Here is a 21418-nt window from a genome sequence, read left to right as displayed (position 1 = left end):
ACTACTTTAGCTCCTAAAACTCTTCTGTATTATTCTTTAACAGCAGTTGAAAAATGTGTTAGTAGTTGCAGTACCTTTCTTCACCATGAATTCCTGATTTAGTATATGGATGAAACTTCCTGGCAGATTAAAACTGTGTGCCCGACCGAGACTCGAACTCGGGACCTTTGCCTTTCGCGGGCAAGTGCTCTACCAACTGAGCTACCGAAGCACGACTCACGCCCGGTACTCACAGCTTTACTTCTGCCAGTACCTCGCCTCCTACCTTCCAAACTTTACAGAAGCTCTTCTGCGAACCTTGCAGAACTAGCACTCCTGAAAGAAAGGATACTGCGGAGACATGGCTTAGCCACAGCCTGGGGGATGTTTCCAGAATGAGATTTTCACTCTGCAGCGGAGTGTGCGCTGATATGAAACTTCCTGGCAGATTAAAACTGTGTGCCCGACCGAGACTCGAACTCGGGACCTTTGCCTTTCGCGGGCAAGTGCTCTACCAACTGAGCTACCGAAGCACGACTCACGCCCGGTACTCACAGCTTTACTTCTGCCAGTACCTCGCCTCCTACCTTCCAAACTTTACAGAAGCTCTTCTGCGAACCTTGCAGAACTAGCACTCCTGAAAGAAAGGATACTGCGGAGACCTGGCTTAGCCACAGCCTGGGGGATGTTTCCAGAATGAGATTTTCACTCTGCAGCGGAGTGTGCGCTGATATGAAACTTCCTGGCAGATTAAAACTGTGTGCCCGACCGAGACTCGAACTCGGGACCTTTGCCTTTCGCGGGCAAGTGCTCTACCAACTGAGCTACCGAAGCACGACTCACGCCCGGTACTCACAGCTTTACTTCTGCCAGTACCTCGCCTCCTACCTTCCAAACTTTACAGAAGCTCTTCTGCGAACCTTGCAGAACTAGCACTCCTGAAAGAAAGGATACTGCGGAGACATGGCTTAGCCACAGCCTGGGGGATGTTTCCAGAATGAGATTTTCACTCTGCAGCGGAGTGTGCGCTGATATGAAACTTCCTGGCAGATTAAAACTGTGTGCCCGACCGAGACTCGAACTCGGGACCTTTGCCTTTCGCGGGCAAGTGCTCTACCAACTGAGCTACCGAAGCACGACTCACGCCCGGTACTCACAGCTTTACTTCTGCCAGTACCTCGCCTCCTACCTTCCAAACTTTACAGAAGCTCTTCTGCGAACCTTGCAGAACTAGCACTCCTGAAAGAAAGGATACTGCGGAGACATGGCTTAGCCACAGCCTGGGGGATGTTTCCAGAATGAGATTTTCACTCTGCAGCGGAGTGTGCGCTGATATGAAACTTCCTGGCAGATTAAAACTGTGTGCCCGACCGAGACTCGAACTCGGGACCTTTGCCTTTCGCGGGCAAGTGCTCTACCAACTGAGCTACCGAAGCACGACTCACGCCCGGTACTCACAGCTTTACTTCTGCCAGTACCTCGCCTCCTACCTTCCAAACTTTACAGAAGCTCTTCTGCGAACCTTGCAGAACTAGCACTCCTGAAAGAAAGGATACTGCGGAGACCTGGCTTAGCCACAGCCTGGGGGATGTTTCCAGAATGAGATTTTCACTCTGCAGCGGAGTGTGCGCTGATATGAAACTTCCTGGCAGATTAAAACTGTGTGCCCGACCGAGACTCGAACTCGGGACCTTTGCCTTTCGCGGGCAAGTGCTCTACCAACTGAGCTACCGAAGCACGACTCACGCCCGGTACTCACAGCTTTACTTCTGCCAGTACCTCGCTTCCTACCTTCCAAACTTTACAGAAGCTCTTCTGCGAACCTTGCAGAACTAGCACTCCTGAAAGAAAGGATACTGCGGAGACATGGCTTAGCCACAGCCTGGGGGATGTTTCCAGAATGAGATTTTCACTCTGCAGCGGAGTGTGCGCTGATATGAAACTTCCTGGCAGATTAAAACTGTGTGCCCGACCGAGACTCGAACTCGGGACCTTTGCCTTTCGCGGGCAAGTGCTCTACCAACTGAGCTACCGAAGCACGACTCACGCCCGGTACTCACAGCTTTACTTCTGCCAGTACCTCGCCTCCTACCTTCCAAACTTTACAGAAGCTCTTCTGCGAACCTTGCAGAACTAGCACTCCTGAAAGAAAGGATACTGCGGAGACCTGGCTTAGTTTGGAAGGTAGGAGGCGAGGTACTGGCAGAAGTAAAGCTGTGAGTACCGGGCGTGAGTCGTGCTTCGGTAGCTCAGTTGGTAGAGCACTTGCCCGCGAAAGGCAAAGGTCCCGAGTTCGAGTCTCGGTCGGGCACACAGTTTTAATCTGCCAGGAAGTTTCATATCAGCGCACACTCCGCTGCAGAGTGAAAATCTCATTCTGGAAACATCCCCCAGGCTGTGGCTAAGCCAGGTCTCCGCAGTATCCTTTCTTTCAGGAGTGCTAGTTCTGCAAGGTTCGCAGAAGAGCTTCTGTAAAGTTTGGAAGGTAGGAGGCGAGGTACTGGCAGAAGTAAAGCTGTGAGTACCGGGCGTGAGTCGTGCTTCGGTAACTCAGTTGGTAGAGCACTTGCCCGCGAAAGGCAAAGGTCCCGAGTTCGAGTCTCGGTCGGGCACACAGTTTTAATCTGCCAGGAAGTTTCATATCAGCGCACACTCCGCTGCAGAGTGAAAATCTCATTCTGGAAACATCCCCCAGGCTGTGGCTAAGCCATGTCTCCGCAGTATCCTTTCTTTCAGGAGTGCTAGTTCTGCAAGGTTCGCAGAAGAGCTTCTGTAAAGTTTGGAAGGTAGGAGGCGAGGTACTGGCAGAAGTAAAGCTGTGAGTACCGGGCGTGAGTCGTGCTTCGGTAGCTCAGTTGGTAGAGCACTTGCCCGCGAAAGGCAAAGGTCCCGAGTTCGAGTCTCGGTCGGGCACACAGTTTTAATCTGCCAGGAAGTTTCATATCAGCGCACACTCCGCTGCAGAGTGAAAATCTCATTCTGGAAACATCCCCCAGGCTGTGGCTAAGCCATGTCTCCGCAGTGTCCTTTCTTTCAGGAGTGCTAGTTCTGCAAGGTTCGCAGAAGAGCTTCTGTAAAGTTTGGAAGGTAGGAGGCGAGGTACTGGCAGAAGTAAAGCTGTGAGTACCGGGCGTGAGTCGTGCTTCGGTAGCTCAGTTGGTAGAGCACTTGCCCGCGAAAGGCAAAGGTCCCGAGTTCGAGTCTCGGTCGGGCACACAGTTTTAATCTGCCAGGAAGTTTCATATCAGCGCACACTCCGCTGCAGAGTGAAAATCTCATTCTGGAAACATCCCCCAGGCTGTGGCTAAGCCAGGTCTCCGCAGTATCCTTTCTTTCAGGAGTGCTAGTTCTGCAAGGTTCGCAGAAGAGCTTCTGTAAAGTTTGGAAGGTAGGAGGCGAGGTACTGGCAGAAGTAAAGCTGTGAGTACCGGGCGTGAGTCGTGCTTCGGTAGCTCAGTTGGTAGAGCACTTGCCCGCGAAAGGCAAAGGTCCCGAGTTCGAGTCTCGGTCGGGCACACAGTTTTAATCTGCCAGGAAGTTTCATATCAGCGCACACTCCGCTGCAGAGTGAAAATCTCATTCTGGAAACATCCCCCAGGCTGTGGCTAAGCCATGTCTCCGCAGTATCCTTTCTTTCAGGAGTGCTAGTTCTGCAAGGTTCGCAGAAGAGCTTCTGTAAAGTTTGGAAGGTAGGAGGCGAGGTACTGGCAGAAGTAAAGCTGTGAGTACTGGGCGTGAGTCGTGCTTCGGTAGCTCAGTTGGTAGAGCACTTGCCCGCGAAAGGCAAAGGTCCCGAGTTCGAGTCTCGGTCGGGCACACAGTTTTAATCTGCCAGGAAGTTTCATATCAGCGCACACTCCGCTGCAGAGTGAAAATCTCATTCTAGTATATGGATGGTTCCAGCATCCACTCAAATGAGTTTTTAGTTCACAGATCTGTAAACTATTTTCTGTGATAGAAAGTCCATTGTCAGATAGATACATTGTTGGGCAAGCGGTTGCATACAACCAATACTTAATAGTTTCCGAATACTGGAGCATTCTTGCCAAATGAAATTACCTTTTAATGTTTGCTTCCAGTCTCTGGAAATACACCCAAACAATATAGCTTTTCAAACATCACTAAATGTCATAACAGTGATGCTAAATAAGCTTAAAAATGCATCATGATGCAGAGCATCCAGTGTGATAAGTGTTAACTGCCACTTGTATCTCTGTGTTATACCGACTACTTATACAATTATTTCTGGAGACATTTTATAATTAATTTAGAATTGAGTAAAATAAAGGTGTGTGTGTGTGTGTGTGTGTGTGTGTGTGTGTGTGTGTGTGTGTGTGTGGGCACGCGCGCGCGCGTGTGCGCACGCATGCATGCATGCACTGTAGCATCGTCAGTCACATCTATACTCCAAAAAATCACCATTTTGATTTGATATTGTATGACGATGTGCTATATAAATTAAACAGTATAGAAAAATTGTGTCAACATGTTTTGTAACCCAAGGCCAAGAGCCATAGTCGAACATGACTTAGTAATCTGTAGCCTTTTGCATTGTACGAATGAAGCTTGATTTAACACTCTCATCTACTATAAGCAGAGTTTGTTGGTGTCTTCGTATGTTACCAGATGTATTAATGTGTGTTACAATATTAGAATATTGCTCATTAATTGCATTTATTCACATTTTAGAACCGTACATATATTTGTATGTTATGTTTCATTTGTGTATCCAGTTATTTCTGTTCCATGTCCTGTATTATATGTCTCTTTATAATGTGACATATGATCGAAGGATGAAAAATAAATAAATATGGGATTAAATCCCTGTCTAGAATCACTATTTACATTTTTATTGTTTTTATATATCATTGTAGAAGAATGTTATGATAGTTCTGCGAATAGGTTATTTTCATCTCAGGTCCTGCTGCAGCTGAGTTAGTGCTTCAGTTTGATGACCACCAAATGTTGACAAGACATTTGACACTAACCTTCCTTGCAATGTTAATCACTTGACCGATTTCAGATACGATTGTATCTTCTTAGTGCTCTTTGATACTATCTAGATATAATTTACTTCTCAAATGTATTAAAGACTTCTGTCAATATTGTCCCATAGTTTCCATTTTATGTGCTTGTCTGGAATCTTACCTTGTAATTCAACAGTTCATGTGTCATTGTTACTTTTCAGTGTTCTTTTTAAATACAGACCAAGCAATGTGGTACAATAATGAGGCATTGGATTCATTTTCAGGATTTCCATCCAGATTTAGGTTTTCATGATTTTGTTAACTTCCCTATGGCAAATGCTGGGATGACTCTTTCGAAAGGGCTCAGCTGATTTCCTTCTCACTTCAAGCATGTGCGTTGTCTCTGATGACCTTATCATCAACCGGCTTTAAATTCTAATCTCATCTCCTTTTTTAAAGACAGGATATTTTTAGCAGGCTTAAATATCCTGTTCTGTATATGTTAATTGTTAATGTCATTTCCTCTGCTTTATTCATTACGTGCCATGCTTCTAAAATACGTTCTCATTATTTGAGGAAAATGAGAGGCGTAAATCTCTGCCCATCAGCCTCTCTGATCTGCAACCTTGACCACATTTTAAGGTGCCAGTAAGCCACCTAAATCCCTAATATTGTCTGCTTATCCCAAACAAAACTACCTTATTACTAGCGGTTGCCCGGTTTGAAAGTCACTGCTATTTATATTACGTGCTATTGAGAATTCAGCAGTATTGTGCATGTGTAAAACTACCCTCATGAAAATTCTGACATATTTGTATGTTCAATTTTTCTATGTACCTTACCACACTCTAAAGTATTATTTAGTACTGACAGTCAATTAATTTCTTCTGGTGTACGAAATATAGGTATTAGTAAATACAAGGTATGTCCACAAAGTAAGTTCTGTTTGGTTATATAAAACAAATGTGTACAGATACAGAAAAAATATTTATTGTTCAAAAATCTACAACTGTTAAACAACATTTCTAGATAGCTTCCCAAATTTTGTAGGCACTTGTCATAGCATGGCACAAGTTTTTGTATGCCTTCCTCATGGAAGGTTGCCACCTGTGTATTCCACCATGTGTTTAAATGGTCTTTCAGCTCATCATCATTGTTGAAGTGTTGACCACCAAGGACAGATTTTTAGGTGTAAGAAGGGATGGAAGTCGCTAGGAGCGAGCTCCGGGCTGTACGGAGGATGATCAAAACGCGTCCCTGTGAAATTCCTGTGAGTGTTATTTGGTCACATTAACCGTGTGAGGTCAAGCATTATCGTGGAAAAACACCACCTTTTGACAGTAATCCTCGGCGCTTGTTCTGTATTACACCTCTCAATTTCTTAATGGTGTCGCAGTAACCATGTGCACTGGTTGTTTGGCCTCGTGGTAAGAAATCAATCAGCAAAATGCCTTTTCTGTCCCAAAAAAACGGTGCACATTACTTTTCAAGGTGTCAAGATTTGCTTACGCTTAACTTTCGTTTTCAAAATTTCAGTTTTTCAGTAACAATTTCATGAATTAGTGCTCATGAGATTTGCATAACTTCCATAGCAAGGGCACAAAGTGTAAACTTACGGTTGTGCTTAATCTTCTCTTCAGTTGGGTGAAACAGTTCATCAGTAACCACAGACGCGTGTTCACTTCATTCTTCATCGTACACTTGATCACATCCTTCATTGCGCAGTCTGACCCATCTTCTAACCATTGAATCACTCATAGCATTTTGTCCATAAACCTCGCAGATTTGCCAATGAATTTCCTTTGGTTTAACTTTCTTTACATTTAGAAAACGAACCACAGATCCGATTTCACACATGCGGCATTTTTAATTACAGCTGACATTATAAAGAAGCACTACAAAGCATACGTAAGCAGCAGCAATCTGAAAATGGTGTACATATCTTCTCCTTGAGTCAGAGTAACTGCTGTGCATGCTCGGAACTGCGATCGTATGCTGTCGCGGATAGAAATAAAAATGGAACTTACTTTGTGGACGACCCTCATATTTCCAATTTCATGCAACTAATACATCTGTGATTTGGCACTGAAGGAATGTAACCATTTATTCTCATTGTAGGTTTATTCTTCAAAGGAAAGTGCCCAAAGGGTAGAAGTTGCAACTTCCTTCATGTATTTCGTAATCCTTCAAATCAGTTTGCATGGGCTGATAGAGACTTCCAACATTATAGGCAGAGGAAAAGGCATCGCTCCAGATCAAGATCTCCATCAAGCTCTTTCAGTCCAAAGCACAATGGTCAAAGGTAATTAAATTAGTTTCCTTTTTTTTCCATATTTTTGTAGGTGTGTGATCAAGATAACTCTTATACACCTGTGATTTGACTTTTTTGTTCTTACTGCCAAATATTCATTTGTTTGATGTAGCCTCTAAAACCATTTTTGAAGTCCTTGATTTTCTGTTATTTTGCATGAACGGCATGAAATCGCCTGAGAATTGATATTTCCCGTCAAACTTGTTACGTTGTTCATTCAGTGCAAGTTTTCACAGCCAATATTTGTGTCGTTGCCTTTTTTTCTTTTTTTTTAATGGGCAACAGATGCAGACATAAATTTTCATAACTGTAAACTATCTAATGAATGAAGATTTGTCCGTACATTACATAACGTGGATTTTTAAAATTGAGTTATAGAAGTTAGGCTATACTTTTGTTACAAGTTTCATGGAAGAGGCTAAGCGTGCATTCTGGGGCATTCCAAAAGGATATAAGAAGTTAATCTCTGTAATGATAGTTTTATTTAGAGCTATAACATCTTTTATAAACTAAGAATTTCTGAAAGTTTCCAAAAAGCAGAGGCATGAGATCAAGAAAGTGCCACTTTTGAAAAGAGAGAAAATAAATAATAATTATTTGCCTGTTGATGAAGGCATGCTAATCCTGTGTTTTCTTGCTGAATACTTTTATGAAACCTACCATAAATCTCTGCCAATTACAGTTCAGTAGTAAAAAATATCCTACCTTCAATCTGATTTTGTGAATGTCATTTACATGTTTGAGAGTTTGGCAGTTGACAGTCATGAGAGTGAACATACGGATCTGAAATTCTGTTTCTTGTCAGGCAGCAGAACTATTATAATGTCTCAAAAGTTTCTAGGAAGGAAGTTAGGGCACAGACAAAATTTACAAAATTGCTTTCCCAATTTAAAAGTAGTCAAATACTGCCCCCAGAATGCATACCGAGTAGCTTTTATTATGGAAAATTTTGATCATGTTTGACATTGACACAACAGTAGATGAATTAGTAGAACTTATAAGAAACTTTTACAAATTTTTTTGAAGTTTCAGTTTTCATAAATTATGATGGACATTTTGAAGCTTAAAGACATTACTGTGGATTCCTTACAAATGTGCTTTGCAATGCATAGAGGTGCAACCATTAAATGTTTGCCATGAATTGAAGGAATAGGCAGAAATGAATACAGAATTTTTGACTGTGTCATCACAGGTGATAGATTTTGGCCTTGTGGCAGTTGCTGAGAAATTAAGCTGTCATCTGGTCAAAACTACAGGAACAAAGATGGAAGATGGAGTGGATCCAGTGTGTGGTAAATCAAGTTGATGTTCTCGTTTCTGTAAAAAGCTAACAAATATGTGGCTCATATTCATGGCTTTGTGTTCAGTAGTACTATAATTAATCAACATTACTACTGTCTGTCTTAATGGTTGCATAAGTGCAAGTCAATGAAGAGAAAATACCTACATTGTGTCAAATTATGGCAGTGGCTCCACCACCCATACAGTCTTCTTTGTGTGCATGGAGCATTGATTTCATATAATTTTTGGCACAGTGTGAAAGTATTGAAGTGGTTTCTTGGGAACACAAGGTTACACCTTAGCCACATAAGTTGTTTCTTTCTTTTATAATGAAGAGATCAAGAAAGAAATATTTTAGAAAGAGGCATTTTCATAATATGAAAATTGTTGGAGCAAATTTACTGGTGGCAGTAAACATCATTGCTGTGGATAAATTTAAAAACTCTTTCCAGTGTTTGGTGAAATCTTACAATTGATGCATTGTTTGAGGGACATACTTCAGAGATGTTTTGAGTTCTGAGATACAGTCACAAATAGTGCTTAAGCAAATTATTATTTTCACTTTTGTGCATCACTTTTTATTTAAAACATTTTTTTGCCATAAAATGTAGTATAGGCAATTAGCAATAAACTTAACATTAAAGTTGGCGACCACAATGTAGATGAACTTTAGCAATTCTGGTAACTTGGAAACAGAATAACACAAGATGGATGAAACAAGGAGGACTAAAAGAGTAATCTAGTACAAGCAAAGAAGGCCTTCCTGGCCAAGAGAAGTCTGCTAGTATCAAATATTGGCCTTAATTTGAGGAAGCAATTTCTGAGAATGTATGCAAGGAGCACAGAATTATATTGTAGTGAATCATAGAAGTGTAGAAAAATCAGAAAAGAATAGAATTGAAGTGCTGGAGATATGGTATTGTAGAAGGATATTGAAAGTTTGATGTATTTATAAGATGATGATTTGAAGTAGTTCTCCACAAAGTCATTGACATGGGAACATTCGAAATCCACAGGCATGAAAAAGGGACAGGTAGATAGAATATGTGTTAAGATGCCAGGGTATAATTTCCGTGTTACTAGAAGGATCTGTAAAGGGTAACAACAAATAATCAGCGAAGTATGGTACAAGTTCTACTCTGATATGAATAGGTTGCCACAGAGAGAAATTCTATCAGTCAGAAGAATGGTGATTTAAAAAACTGTGGCATTATAATACTTTAAGTAGCAGACACGTATGCTGATTAACATATGAAACGTTACAAGTACTGCTATTAACTTTCATAAATGTGAACAAGTGCTAACAGGTTCCCCATATATTATTATTTATTTCCATGGCATGTAAATGCGAAGTGGCATAGTTCCTCTTAAGTCAAACACTTAACATGCAGTTCCACTGAGCTCACAGACCTGTACCCAAGTAGTGACAAACTATAAAAGATCTAAACTGGCTCGTTGCTCCCCCTTATGTAGTTGTACATCAGTTTGGGCTCCAAAATAATTGCTAAATGCTAATGGAATGATTTGCCTTTTGAATTTAGTGTAAATGATGTAGAAGAAACATCCAGCATTCCCCAAGAGAAAGTTACGGGACCATTACATTTCACAGTACATGATGATGACCTAGGGGATAATATTTTAACTTTCATGAAACTTTTCATGGATGATGCTGTTGCATTCAGAGAAATTGTGGCTAAATGCAAGATGACCTGCAGAGGATCATTGCTTGGTGCTGGGATTGGCAGTTGACCCTCAACATAAACAAGTATAAACTATTGAGCATAAACAGGCAGAAAGGCCCATTATTAAATGATTACATGATTTCAGAACAATTACTGGAAGCAGTCACATCCATAAAGCATCTAGGAGTATGCCTACTGAATGATTTAAAGTGAAATGACCACATAAAACTAATCACAAGTAAGGCAGATTCCTGACTGAAATTCATTGGAAGAATCCTCAGGAGTATAGTCCACTCATAAGTGAGGTAACTTACAAAAACCTTGTTCGACCTATACTTGAATATTGCTCATCACTCTGGGATCTGTACCATATATGATTTAAGGAGGAAATAGAGAAGGTCCAAGGAAGAGCAGCAGATTTTATTAAAGGTTCATTTGCCAAGTGCTAAAGCATCATGGAGGTGCTCAGCCGACTCCAGTGACAGACACTGCAAGAAAGACATTCTGAATCACAGTGTGGTTTACTGTTAAAATTCTCAGAATATATATTCGTGGAAGAGTCAACTAATATATTGCTTCCGCATACATGTATCTCACAAAAAGACCATGAAAGAAAAATTAGAGAGATTTATGCTTGCATGGAGGTTTACCAACAATCGTTCTTCTCTTGAACTGTTTGTGACTGGAACAGGAAAATGGGGGACAGTGGTACATGAAGTACCCACCACCACACACTATGAGTTGGCTTGCAGAGTGGGGGTGTAGGTATAGAAATTAGGTTCAAAGTTAATTAATATGTTAGAGAGGCACCTCTCCTTGCTGTTCATTTCCAAACCTTCATCCTGTGTCCTAGATCACTAACAAGACTGGTGACAATGGAATTTTTTTCATAAAGGTAAAGGGTTTTGCTTGTGTATTTTTGGGTGCTGATTTCAGGTAAAACACTTATAATGTTCAGTCACAGATAGGCACAACAAAAAAACTATCACAAATAAGAGCTTTCAGCCAGTAAGGCCTTCCTCAGAATTAGATGGCAAACACACACTCCTACAAACACAACTCTCTCTCTCTCTCTCTCTCTCTCTCTCTCTCTCACACACACACACACACACACACACACACACACACACACACACACACACACGACTGCAGTCTCAGGCAGTTGAGGCCACACCGCAAGCAGCAGCACCGTTGCAAGATGGGAGTGGCGACTGGGTGGGAGTAAGAAGGCTGGTGCAGGGAGGGGGAGGGATAGTAGGGTAGGTGTGGCGGACAGTGATGCGTGTGACAGTGTGGAGGGACGAGGTGGAAAGAGGGTAGGGCAGCTATGTGCAGTCGGGAGGTTAGGTAGAGGGAGCGGAGAGGTGGGAGGGGATGGGGGGGGGGGGGGGTGAGAAGTGAGAAGTAAAAAGACTTTGTGCGATGATGGAGGAACGAGGGCTGTGTAGTGTTAGAATGGGAACAGAGAAGGGTCTGGATGGGAGAGGACAATGACTAACAAAGGTTGAAGCCAGAAGGGTTACGGGAACATTGGATATATTGCAGAGAAAGGTCCCACCTGTGCAGGTCAGAAAAGCTGGTGTTGGTGGGGAGGATCTATATGGCACAGACTGTGAAGCAGTCATTGAAATGAAGGATGTAATGTTTGCCAGTGTACTCAGCAACAGGGTGGTCCACTTGTTTCTTGGCCACAGTTTGTCAGTGGTTGTTCATGCAGACAGACAGATTGCTGGTTGTCATGGTCACATAGAATGCAACACGGTGGATGCAGCTTAGCTTGTAAATCACATGGCTGGTTTCACAGGTAGCCCTGCCTTTGATGATGGGATAGGTGATGTTTGTGACCGGACTGGAGTAGGTGGTGGTGGGAGGATGTATGGGACAGGTCTTGCATCTAGGTCTATTACAGGGGTATGAGCCAGGAGGTAAGGGGTTGGGAGCAGGCGTTGTGTAGGGATAGGCAAGTATATTGTGTAGGTTCGGTGGATGGCAGAATACCACTATGGGAGGGGTGGGAAGGATAGTGGGCAGGAAATATCTCGTTTCGGGGCACGACGAGAGGTAGTCGAAACCCTGACGGAGAATGTAATTCAGTTGCTCGAATCCTAGGTGGTACTGAATTACGAGGGGAATGCCCCTCTGTGGCCGGACAGTGAGCCTTTGTGAGATGGTGGGAGACTGGAAAGATATGGCACAGGAGATTTGTTTTTGTAGAAGGTTGGGAGGATAATTAACTGCAAAGACCTTCATTATAAGAATATACAGTAGTAATAATAATGGCGTGTGATGAGGGCCTCCCGTCGGGAGACCGTTCGCCTGGTGCAAGTCTTTCGATTTGACGCCACTTCGGCGACTTGCGCGTCGATGGGGATGAAATGATGATGATTAGGACAACACAACACCCAGTCCGTGAGCGGAGAAAATCTCCGATCCAGCCGGGAATCGAACCCGGGCCCTTAGGATTGACAGTCCGCCACGCTGACCACTCAGCTACCGGGGGCGGACTATACAGTAGTAAGAAACATGCTGCCTAACTTGAAAGTACAGGTTGTTTCAGTGATCTTGAAGCTGCACTTTTGCACTCTTGTGTCAGGTGTTGTGAGTGAGGAACAGGGAGAAAGTTTCCTTCAAGACATCAAACAAATGGAACAGGGGTACAAGGACCAATCGGATGTCAACATGACAGTTGACTATCACTGTATGCTGCACAGGGAGTGTCCTCAGGCAGCACGCAATAGAAAACGCAGTGGAGATTTGACAAGGAAAAGAAAGCCTTTGTTTCAGTCCTGAAGTACATAATCCTTCATTTTAATGATAGGAGGGCAATATTTATTATGTTTTTAATAAAATTTTCTTTTATATATGGATTTTGTATCAATTTTCTGGATCATCAACTTTACTTTGTGAAGAAACCTTATGTAAAAGAGGGGAATCCCTTTGCATTTCTAAACTTAGCATATCAGAAACATTAGAACCATCTAAAATGATTAAGGAAATAATTGCGAATTATAAATTTGTAGGCTTATGTATTTATGAAAATACATTGTCACTTTAGACAATAGAAACATCATTAAATCTTTACTTAACCTGCGTACTTGAGCTCTTTTCAGTGGTAGTGATTTCAAAATTTACAATGGGTGCAACATATTCAAAATGTGTGCCAAAATGAATATTTGCTTTAGTAACTACCAAACACCTCTTCAGTCAAACATCTGATAAATGAATTGGTTGAGATTGCTTTCAGGCAATTTTAGTGGAGGAGTCTAAGTTCTGAGACATTTTGATAATTAAATACATCTGAAATTGCTGTAATATTAATTGTATTTGAGATCATTTGAGGTTGTCGGTGGTGACAACTGACATCTTCACATGCTGTTTGTGAATGTGGCTGTATGTACCTGTACACTGTTAATTTTTACAAATATTTTGTGTAAACATTGACGTATGCAAATGGTTCTTACTTTCTTAAATTTTGTAGTACAGTTATCTCCAAAGTGGCAGTGAACCTATCATACTGACTATCATTTTCCTGTATCTTGAATTTCTGTATATTTATTGGAAGATGTGAGACTTGGTTTCTGTACTGTCAACAAAGATAATTTTCAACTTTTTTTACGGATACTGCAATTTTGTAATTCAGAAAATCTTATGTTTGCATTTAGTCATTTATGTCATGCATCTGAGTCTGTGGAAATATACGGTGCATTTGCCAGAAACTGGAATGCTTACTTTTCTCTTTTACATGGTGGGCAGGAAAATCCAGACCCCCACTGCCATGTGCCATGCTTTTTCACATGGTGGCCAGGAAAATACAGACCCCATGACCATGTGCTGTGTCAGACTGTTGCTCCCATTGCTGTCTTGCTTGCTTGTTCTGTACACAGTTGGTTACAGCCACACCCCTACATTTACTATTCTTGGTCCATGTTGTGCAGACCAGCCAGTGTAATCAAACTTGTGACAGAACTGTCTCAGGTAGTATGTGTGCACTGTAGAGCAAGGTTATTTCAGCTGTGACATTACTTAATATTAAAATGCCGTACCTGTTTAACATTGCCTGCTTCGTGTGTTATATGACAGTTATCTTTCTGAGCCCTCTAATTACAGTTACAATGTACAGAATTCCTTAACATATTTGTGTATGTGTATGTACTGTATGACTGAGTCCCTAACATGTTTCATCAACTGTCTTGCAGAAACCGAGAAGAAAGGAATAACTGGCGTTGGTCTGAATCCCCAGAGCCCATTGACAGATCAGAAAAGAGAAATCCTACCAAAGAGAAACAAGATAAAGCATCATCACACCATAATAGTAAAAAGAAGAGGAGCAAAGCATCTCATAGACACAGCAGCTCAGCCAGCAGCAGCAGCAGCAGCAGAAATGATCACAGGAGCAGAGACCACAAACGAAAGAGACACAAACGTACAAGATCTCGATCTAGATCACGATCGAGGTCATAATGTGAGAGATGTCTGACCTTGTGAATTTGCTCATGCTCTCATTCATATTAATGGTAAGGCAATTTGATATCCAGCTCCATATTTATTTTGATTGAAACATGTAGTTAATGTAACCCTAATATCACTGTTGAACTAGAACAGCTTTATTAACATGAGTTGTAATATTATCATGATACCAACAAGTAGAAAATGCAGGAACAGTTCTGTTGATAAGACTAGGATCAATTCTTTCCAACATCTTTGTACAACTTCTTTTGTACTTGATCACTAAAAAAAAAAAAAAAAAGAAAAAAGAAAAAAAGAAAAGGAAAAAAGGAAAGTAAAGGATAGAAAGAGTCTAAGAGCAGCAAGGTTTTATTTGCTACTCCTAAAATGAATATTTGTTTCTGAAGACTGTTATTAAAGTTAGAACACATTGTCAGTTTGGAAAAGGGTGGGGGAAGGGACTGGTCTGGCTTTGCCAGGTGAACTACTTAATGATTTTCTGAAATGCTGAAGTGAAACAGTTTACGACTTGTCTGAACTGACTTCTCCTGAATATGAATCTTCAGTTTTGTTCTATCGTTCTCTGTCTCATTTCTTTCATAATTACTATCTAACTATGGGAAAATAAAGGAAAGTCTTAAAATGATAAACTGAGTGGATCTTCTGTTATTGCCAAACTTTATGAGCATCAGCAGTCAGTGAAAGAATTATCATTGTGGACTTTAGGTGTGGTTGAAAAAGGTGTACACCCTTCACAGTCCAGATATTATTTCTTTGAAATATAATTTTATATCACTTCGTTATAGCCATCAGTTGTTGTTGTTGTTGTTGTTGTTATTATGGTCTTCAGTCTAGAGGCTGGTTTGATACAGCTCTCCTTGCTACTCTATCCTGTGCAAGCTTCTTCATCTCCCAGTACCAACTGCAACCTACATCCTTCTGAATCTGCTTAGTGTATTCATCTCTTGGTCTCCCTCTACAATTTTTACCCTCCATGCTGCCCTCCAATACTAAATTGGTGATCCATTGATGCCTCAGAACATGTCCTACCAACCGATCCCTTCTTCAAGTCAAGTTGTGCTACAAATTTCTCCCCAATTTTATTCAATACCTCCTCATTAGTTATGTGATCTACCCATCTAATCTTCAGCATTCTTCTGTAGCACCACATTTTGAAAGTTTCTATTCTCTTCTTGTCCAAACTATTTATCATCCATGTTTCTCTCCCATACATGGCTACACTCCATACAAATACTTTTAGAAACGACTTCCTGACACTTAAATCTATACTTGATGTTAACAAATTTCTCTTCTTCAGAAACACTTTCCTTGCCATTGTCAGTCTACATTTTATATCATCTCTACTTCAAACATCATTAGTTATTTTGCTGCCTAAATAGCAAAACTCAGCTACTACTGTAAGTGTCTCATTTCCTAATCTAATTCCCTGAGCATCATCCGAGTTAACCCGACTACATTCCGTTATCCTCATTTTGCTTTTGTTGATGTTCATCTTATATCCTCCTTTCAAGACACTGTCAATTCCATTAAACTGCTCTTCCAGGTCCTTTGCTGTCTCTGACAGAATTACAATGTCATTGGTGAACCTCAATGTTTTTATTTCTTCTCCATGGATTTTAATTCCTACTCCAAATTGTTCTTTTGTTTCCTTTACTGCTTGCTCAATATACATATTAAATAACATCGGGGATAGGCTACAACTCTGTCTCACTCTCTTCTCGACCACTGCTTCCCTTTCATGTCCCTTGACTCTTATAACTGCCATCTGGTTTCTGTACAAACTGTAAATAGCCTTTCGCTCCCTGTTTTTATCCCTGCCACCTTCTGAATTTCAAAGAGAGTATTCTAGTCAACATTGTCAAAAGTTTTCTGTAAGTCTACAAATGCTAGAAACGTAGGTTTGTCTTTCCTTAATCAATTTTCTAAGATAATTTGTAGGATCAGTATTGCCTCACGTGTTCCAACATTTCTATGGAATCCAAACTGATCTTCCCCGAGGTTGGCTTTTATCAGTTTTTCCATCCGTGTGTAAAGAATTCGTGTTAGTATTTTGCAGCCGTGACTTATTAAACTAATAGTTCGGTAATTTTCACACCTGTCAACACCTGCTTTTTTTGGGATTGGGTTATTATACTCTTCTTGAAGTCTGAGGGTATTTCACCTGTCTCATACATCTTGCTCACCAGATGGCAGAGTTTTGTCAGGGCTGGCTCTCCCAAGGCTATCAGTAGTTCTAATGGAATGTTGTCTACTCCCGGGACCTTGTTTCGACTTAGGTCTTTCAGTGCTCTGTCAAACTCTTCATGCAGTATCATATCTCCCATTTCATCTTCATCTACATTCTCTTCCATGTCCATAATATTGTCTCCAAGTACATCACCCTTGTATATACCCTCTATATACTTCTTCCACCTTTCTGCTTTCCCTTCTTTGCTTAGAACTGGGTTTCTATCTGAACTCTTGATATTCATACAAGAGGTTCTCTTCTCTCCAAAGGTCTGTTTAATTTTCCTGTGGGCAGTATCTGTCTTACCCCTAGTGCTATATGCCTCTACATCCTTACATTTGTCTTCTAGCCATCACTGCTTGGACATTTTGTACTTCCTGTCGATCTCATTTTCCAGATGTTTGTATTCCTTTTTTTCTGCTTCATTTACTGCATTTTTATATTTTCTCCTTTCATCAATTAAATTCAATATATCTTCTGTTACCGTAGGATTTCTAGTAGCCCTTGTCTTTTTACCTACTTGATCCTCTGCTGCCTTCACTATTTCATCTCTCAAAGCTACCCGTTCTTCTTCTAATGTATTTCTTGCCCCATTCGTGTCAATCGTTCCCCAATGCTCTCTCTGAAACTCTCTACAACCTCTGGTTTTGTCAGTTTATCCAGGTCCCATCTCCTTAAATTCCCACCTTTTTGCAGTTTCTTCAGTTTTAATCTGCAGTTCATGACCAATAGATTGTGGTCAGAGTCCACGTCTGCCCCTGGAAATGTCTTACAATTTAAAACCTGGTTCCTAAATCTCTGTCTTACCATTATATAATCTATCTGATACCTTTTAGTATCTCCGGGATTCTTCCAGGTATACAACCTTCTTTTATGATTCTTGAACTCAGTGTTAGCTATGATTAAGTTATGCTCTGTGCAAAATTCTACCAAGTGGCTTCCTCTTTCATTCCTTAACCCCATTCCATATTCACCTACTACGTTTCCTTCTCTTCCTTTCCCTACAACTGAATTCCAGTCACCCATGACTATTAAATTTTGGCCTCCCTTCACTATCTGAATAATTTCTTTTATCTCATCATACATTTCATCAATCTCTTCGTCATCTGTGGAGCTCTTTGGCATATAAACGTGTACTACTGTAGTAGGCGTGGACTTCTTGTCTATCTTGGCCACAATAATGCGTTCACCATGCTGTTTGTTGTAGCTTACCCGCATTCCTATTTTTTTATTCATTATTAAGCCTACTCTTGCATTACCCCTATTTGATTTTGTATTTTTAACCCTGTATTCACCTGACCAGATGTCTTGTTTCTCATGCCACCAAACTTCACTAATTTCCTCTATATCTAACTTTAACCTGTACATTTCCCTTTTTAAATTTTCTAATCTACCTTCCTGATTATGGGGATCTGACATTCCAGGCTCTAATCCGTAGAAGGCTAATTTTGTTTCTCCTGATAACGCCATCATCTTGAGTAGTCCCTGCCCGGAGATCCGAATGGGGACTATTTTACCTCCGGAATATTTTACCCAAGAGGACGCCATCATCATTTAACCATACAGTAAAGCTGCATGTCCTCGGGAAAAATTACGGCTGTAATTTCCCCTTGCTTTCAGCCATTCACAGTACTAACACAGCTAGGCCGTTTTGGTTAGTGTTACAAGCCCAGATCAGTCAATCATCCAGACTGTTGCCCCTGCAACTACTGAAAAGGCTGCTGCCCCTCTTCAGGAACCACACGTTTGTCTGGCCTCTCAACAGATACCCCTCCGTTGTGGTTGCACCTACGGTACCGGCTATTTGTATCGCTGAGGCACCCGAGCCTCCCCACCAACGGCAAGGTCCATGGTTCATGGGAGTCATTGGTATATTTTACAAAAAGATAGCATAAAATTAATTCACTGAATTGTGAACTTCTCCATAAAACCGTTTGTTTCCTCTTCTTGCCTTACAACAGCAAGGGACTTTCAGCATTGTACTTGGGTGTTGGTAAATCCTGACTGTGAGACATTAATATGCAAAATAAAGTTGTATACCATTGTTGAATAGAAGTTGCTACATAATTGCAAACATGATTGTAGTTTATGCTTATTCAGTAATCATTTTACTTGAATTACATATGTCATCCTATTGATCTACAATTCATCTGACTTTTTTCTATTATAATGGAAAATACAGGATGTAATGTAACAGTTTATGAAAAGGATAGTTGCTACTCACCATATAGCAGAGATGCTGAGAGTTGCTGATAGGCACAAGAAAAAGACTGTTACAAAGTGAGCTTTTGGCCAACAATATCTTTGTTGAAAACTTGCGTGCCCCCCCCCCCCCCCCCACACACACACACACACACGACCACAGTCTCTGGCTCCAGCTGCCAGAGAATGTAGTCTATCTGCGACTTAACATCTCCGCTGTATGGTGAGTAGCAACTATCCTTTTCATAATATTGTTTTTACTATCTATACCTTTATTGGGCTGTGCAAATCTTGTTCAGTATTGTGCTGCTTATTGGTGTCTACATTTGTTTAATATAAATATGAGCAGTATTTTAGAGCGTACTCACTGTTTTTTTTATCTCAATCACAATTTTGTTGATTTTCATTAAAGATTATACTGAAGTCCATTCTTAGATATCTTGTAAATTACCTCAATTTTTAGACTTTCCAAAATGTTTTTAATCATTTTGGTTGCTAACGTATACATTTACATCTGTTATCTCCAAACCCCTAGTTGTTATATTATTGAAGATACATGTTGTCAATATCTCTAACTTTGATTTCTATAGCAGTCCCAAGTGCAAAAAGTAAATAATACACATATAAGGTCATAATTTCTCTTTATCTTATTGTTATACATTTATAACTTTTGGCACATCTGCTCATAACACTGATAAAGTGAATGTGTATGTTGCCAGTATAAATACCTTTTCCATTTGCTAAGAGACATCTGTCAGTTTAATTTAGTATTGATATCATTCCACAATAATTCACATTTTCTTCTGTTTATGTAACCTGTAACGAGCTTTTGAACTATTTGCACCTATTTCTTTTACAGCTAACAAACTGTATTTTCTAGTCCACCGCAGCCATCACGTCAGTTGTGGATGTCTTCTTTGCCCACTAGGATACCACTTTCTGGAAACTATATTGAGTGTAATACTAGTTATAAAGAACAAGGTTCTGTCTTTTTCTTACTGTGATAAAATGTTCCTGTTGTGTAATAAAAGTTATTTCTACTGAACATTGAGTCCAGTTATTTTTCTCATTGTGTGTTCAAATAACAATAATTACTATATGAGATCTAATAACTAAATTGAAGTAAAATTCAAAATTCCAGCATTGACTGGAAGTAAGTGATGTTGCTAAATGAATTGCTGTTATGAACACTTAAGGATGCCTCAATATTCTAAAACATGTTGGAGCTTTATGAGCTCTGGTTATCTGATACATGCCATCTGATTACAAGTAAAATGTGGTGTACATCAAGAGCTTTGATCCCCAAGCTGCTCCGTTCCAAATAAAACTCTTCTCTTCAAAGTGCTTACCAGTACATTGGCCATACATTCAAAAAAGACTGATAAATAAATGCAGACAAGACAACACTCTTCGAGGATGTTAGAAACTACCACCTTTTAGTTTCCAGATCTTCCTGATGAAAATTTCAAATTTTGAGACAAGTAAAAGATTCTCAAGAGGGTCACTATATGAGTAGGAAAATATAGTGTTTTCCAGTTACATAATATTCTGAGTCCCTTCTGCTTGCAGGGAAAATAAGGCAGTGGTGGTCTGATAATATGTTAGCTTGACTAATCTGGGGAACACAGTGTAAAACCCTGCATTGTTTTACATAAGGCTATAAAAAAACTTTTGTATAAATTTTGTTTTTCTTGGGTGCAGTATATTGGATGAAACACCAAGGCAACTGTAAGTCCATTTGACTTATGTAGATCAACAACATATCCATGCGGTTAATTCAGGTTTGTAAAACAGACATAATGCATGAATGCCCTCTCCCAGGGGACTCACATGAGGCACCCAGCCTTTGCATTGCTATTTTGCTTTCTGTGCTGCAAAGCTAACTTCTGACTGTACTTAAGGTGTGAGCCAGTAGTGACTTAGTACAGACATAGCAAATTTGGGGTTTGTAAACTGGTGGCCAACCAGCACTAGCAGTCCTCAATTCTCTTAACATTTGGGCATGTCTCAGTAGCCATCATGAGCTGTGAAAAGGGAACATTGTGTGTCACAGAGAATTGGAATCTCACAAGGGATTCAAAACAACACATGCAGAAGTTGACTGGGATCTCAAACCTGGCCTCAAACCACTTGGCAGCTGCTCCAGTTAGCATGAGGTTTTTCTTCCTAAAGTAATGTCTACAAGGTATCAAAATCACTAAATCTTTAGTTTATGAGCCTTGTGTTTAGAAATAACTTTTGTTTTTTAATATTATAAAATCCCACCTCTTACTAAACTGATTCTAAGACCTTTTATGTCCTT

At 40.6% G+C, this 21418-nt stretch overlaps 1 protein-coding gene across 1 annotated transcript in view; it reads left to right on the top strand.

Annotated features, from left to right (window-relative positions):
* The window catches only part of LOC124795139 (U2 small nuclear ribonucleoprotein auxiliary factor 35 kDa subunit-related protein 2), a 49853-nt gene extending 29692 nt beyond the window's left edge, over positions 1–20161 (top strand). Inside the window, exons 9-11 of the mRNA XM_047259017.1 lie at positions 7065–7248; positions 14417–14734; positions 19976–20161. Coding sequence (XP_047114973.1) covers positions 7065–7248; positions 14417–14681 — 449 coding nt within the window. The 3' untranslated portion in view covers positions 14682–14734; positions 19976–20161. The remainder of the gene's footprint in view (positions 1–7064; positions 7249–14416; positions 14735–19975) is intronic.
* Positions 20162–21418: the final 1257 nt, after the last annotated feature.

This window comes from Schistocerca piceifrons, chromosome 4 (assembly GCF_021461385.2).
Source record: "Schistocerca piceifrons isolate TAMUIC-IGC-003096 chromosome 4, iqSchPice1.1, whole genome shotgun sequence".
Taxonomy (NCBI): domain Eukaryota; kingdom Metazoa; phylum Arthropoda; class Insecta; order Orthoptera; family Acrididae; genus Schistocerca; species Schistocerca piceifrons.
Note: the sequence above shows the minus strand (reverse complement) of the source record. Positions and strands in the feature narration are given on the sequence as shown.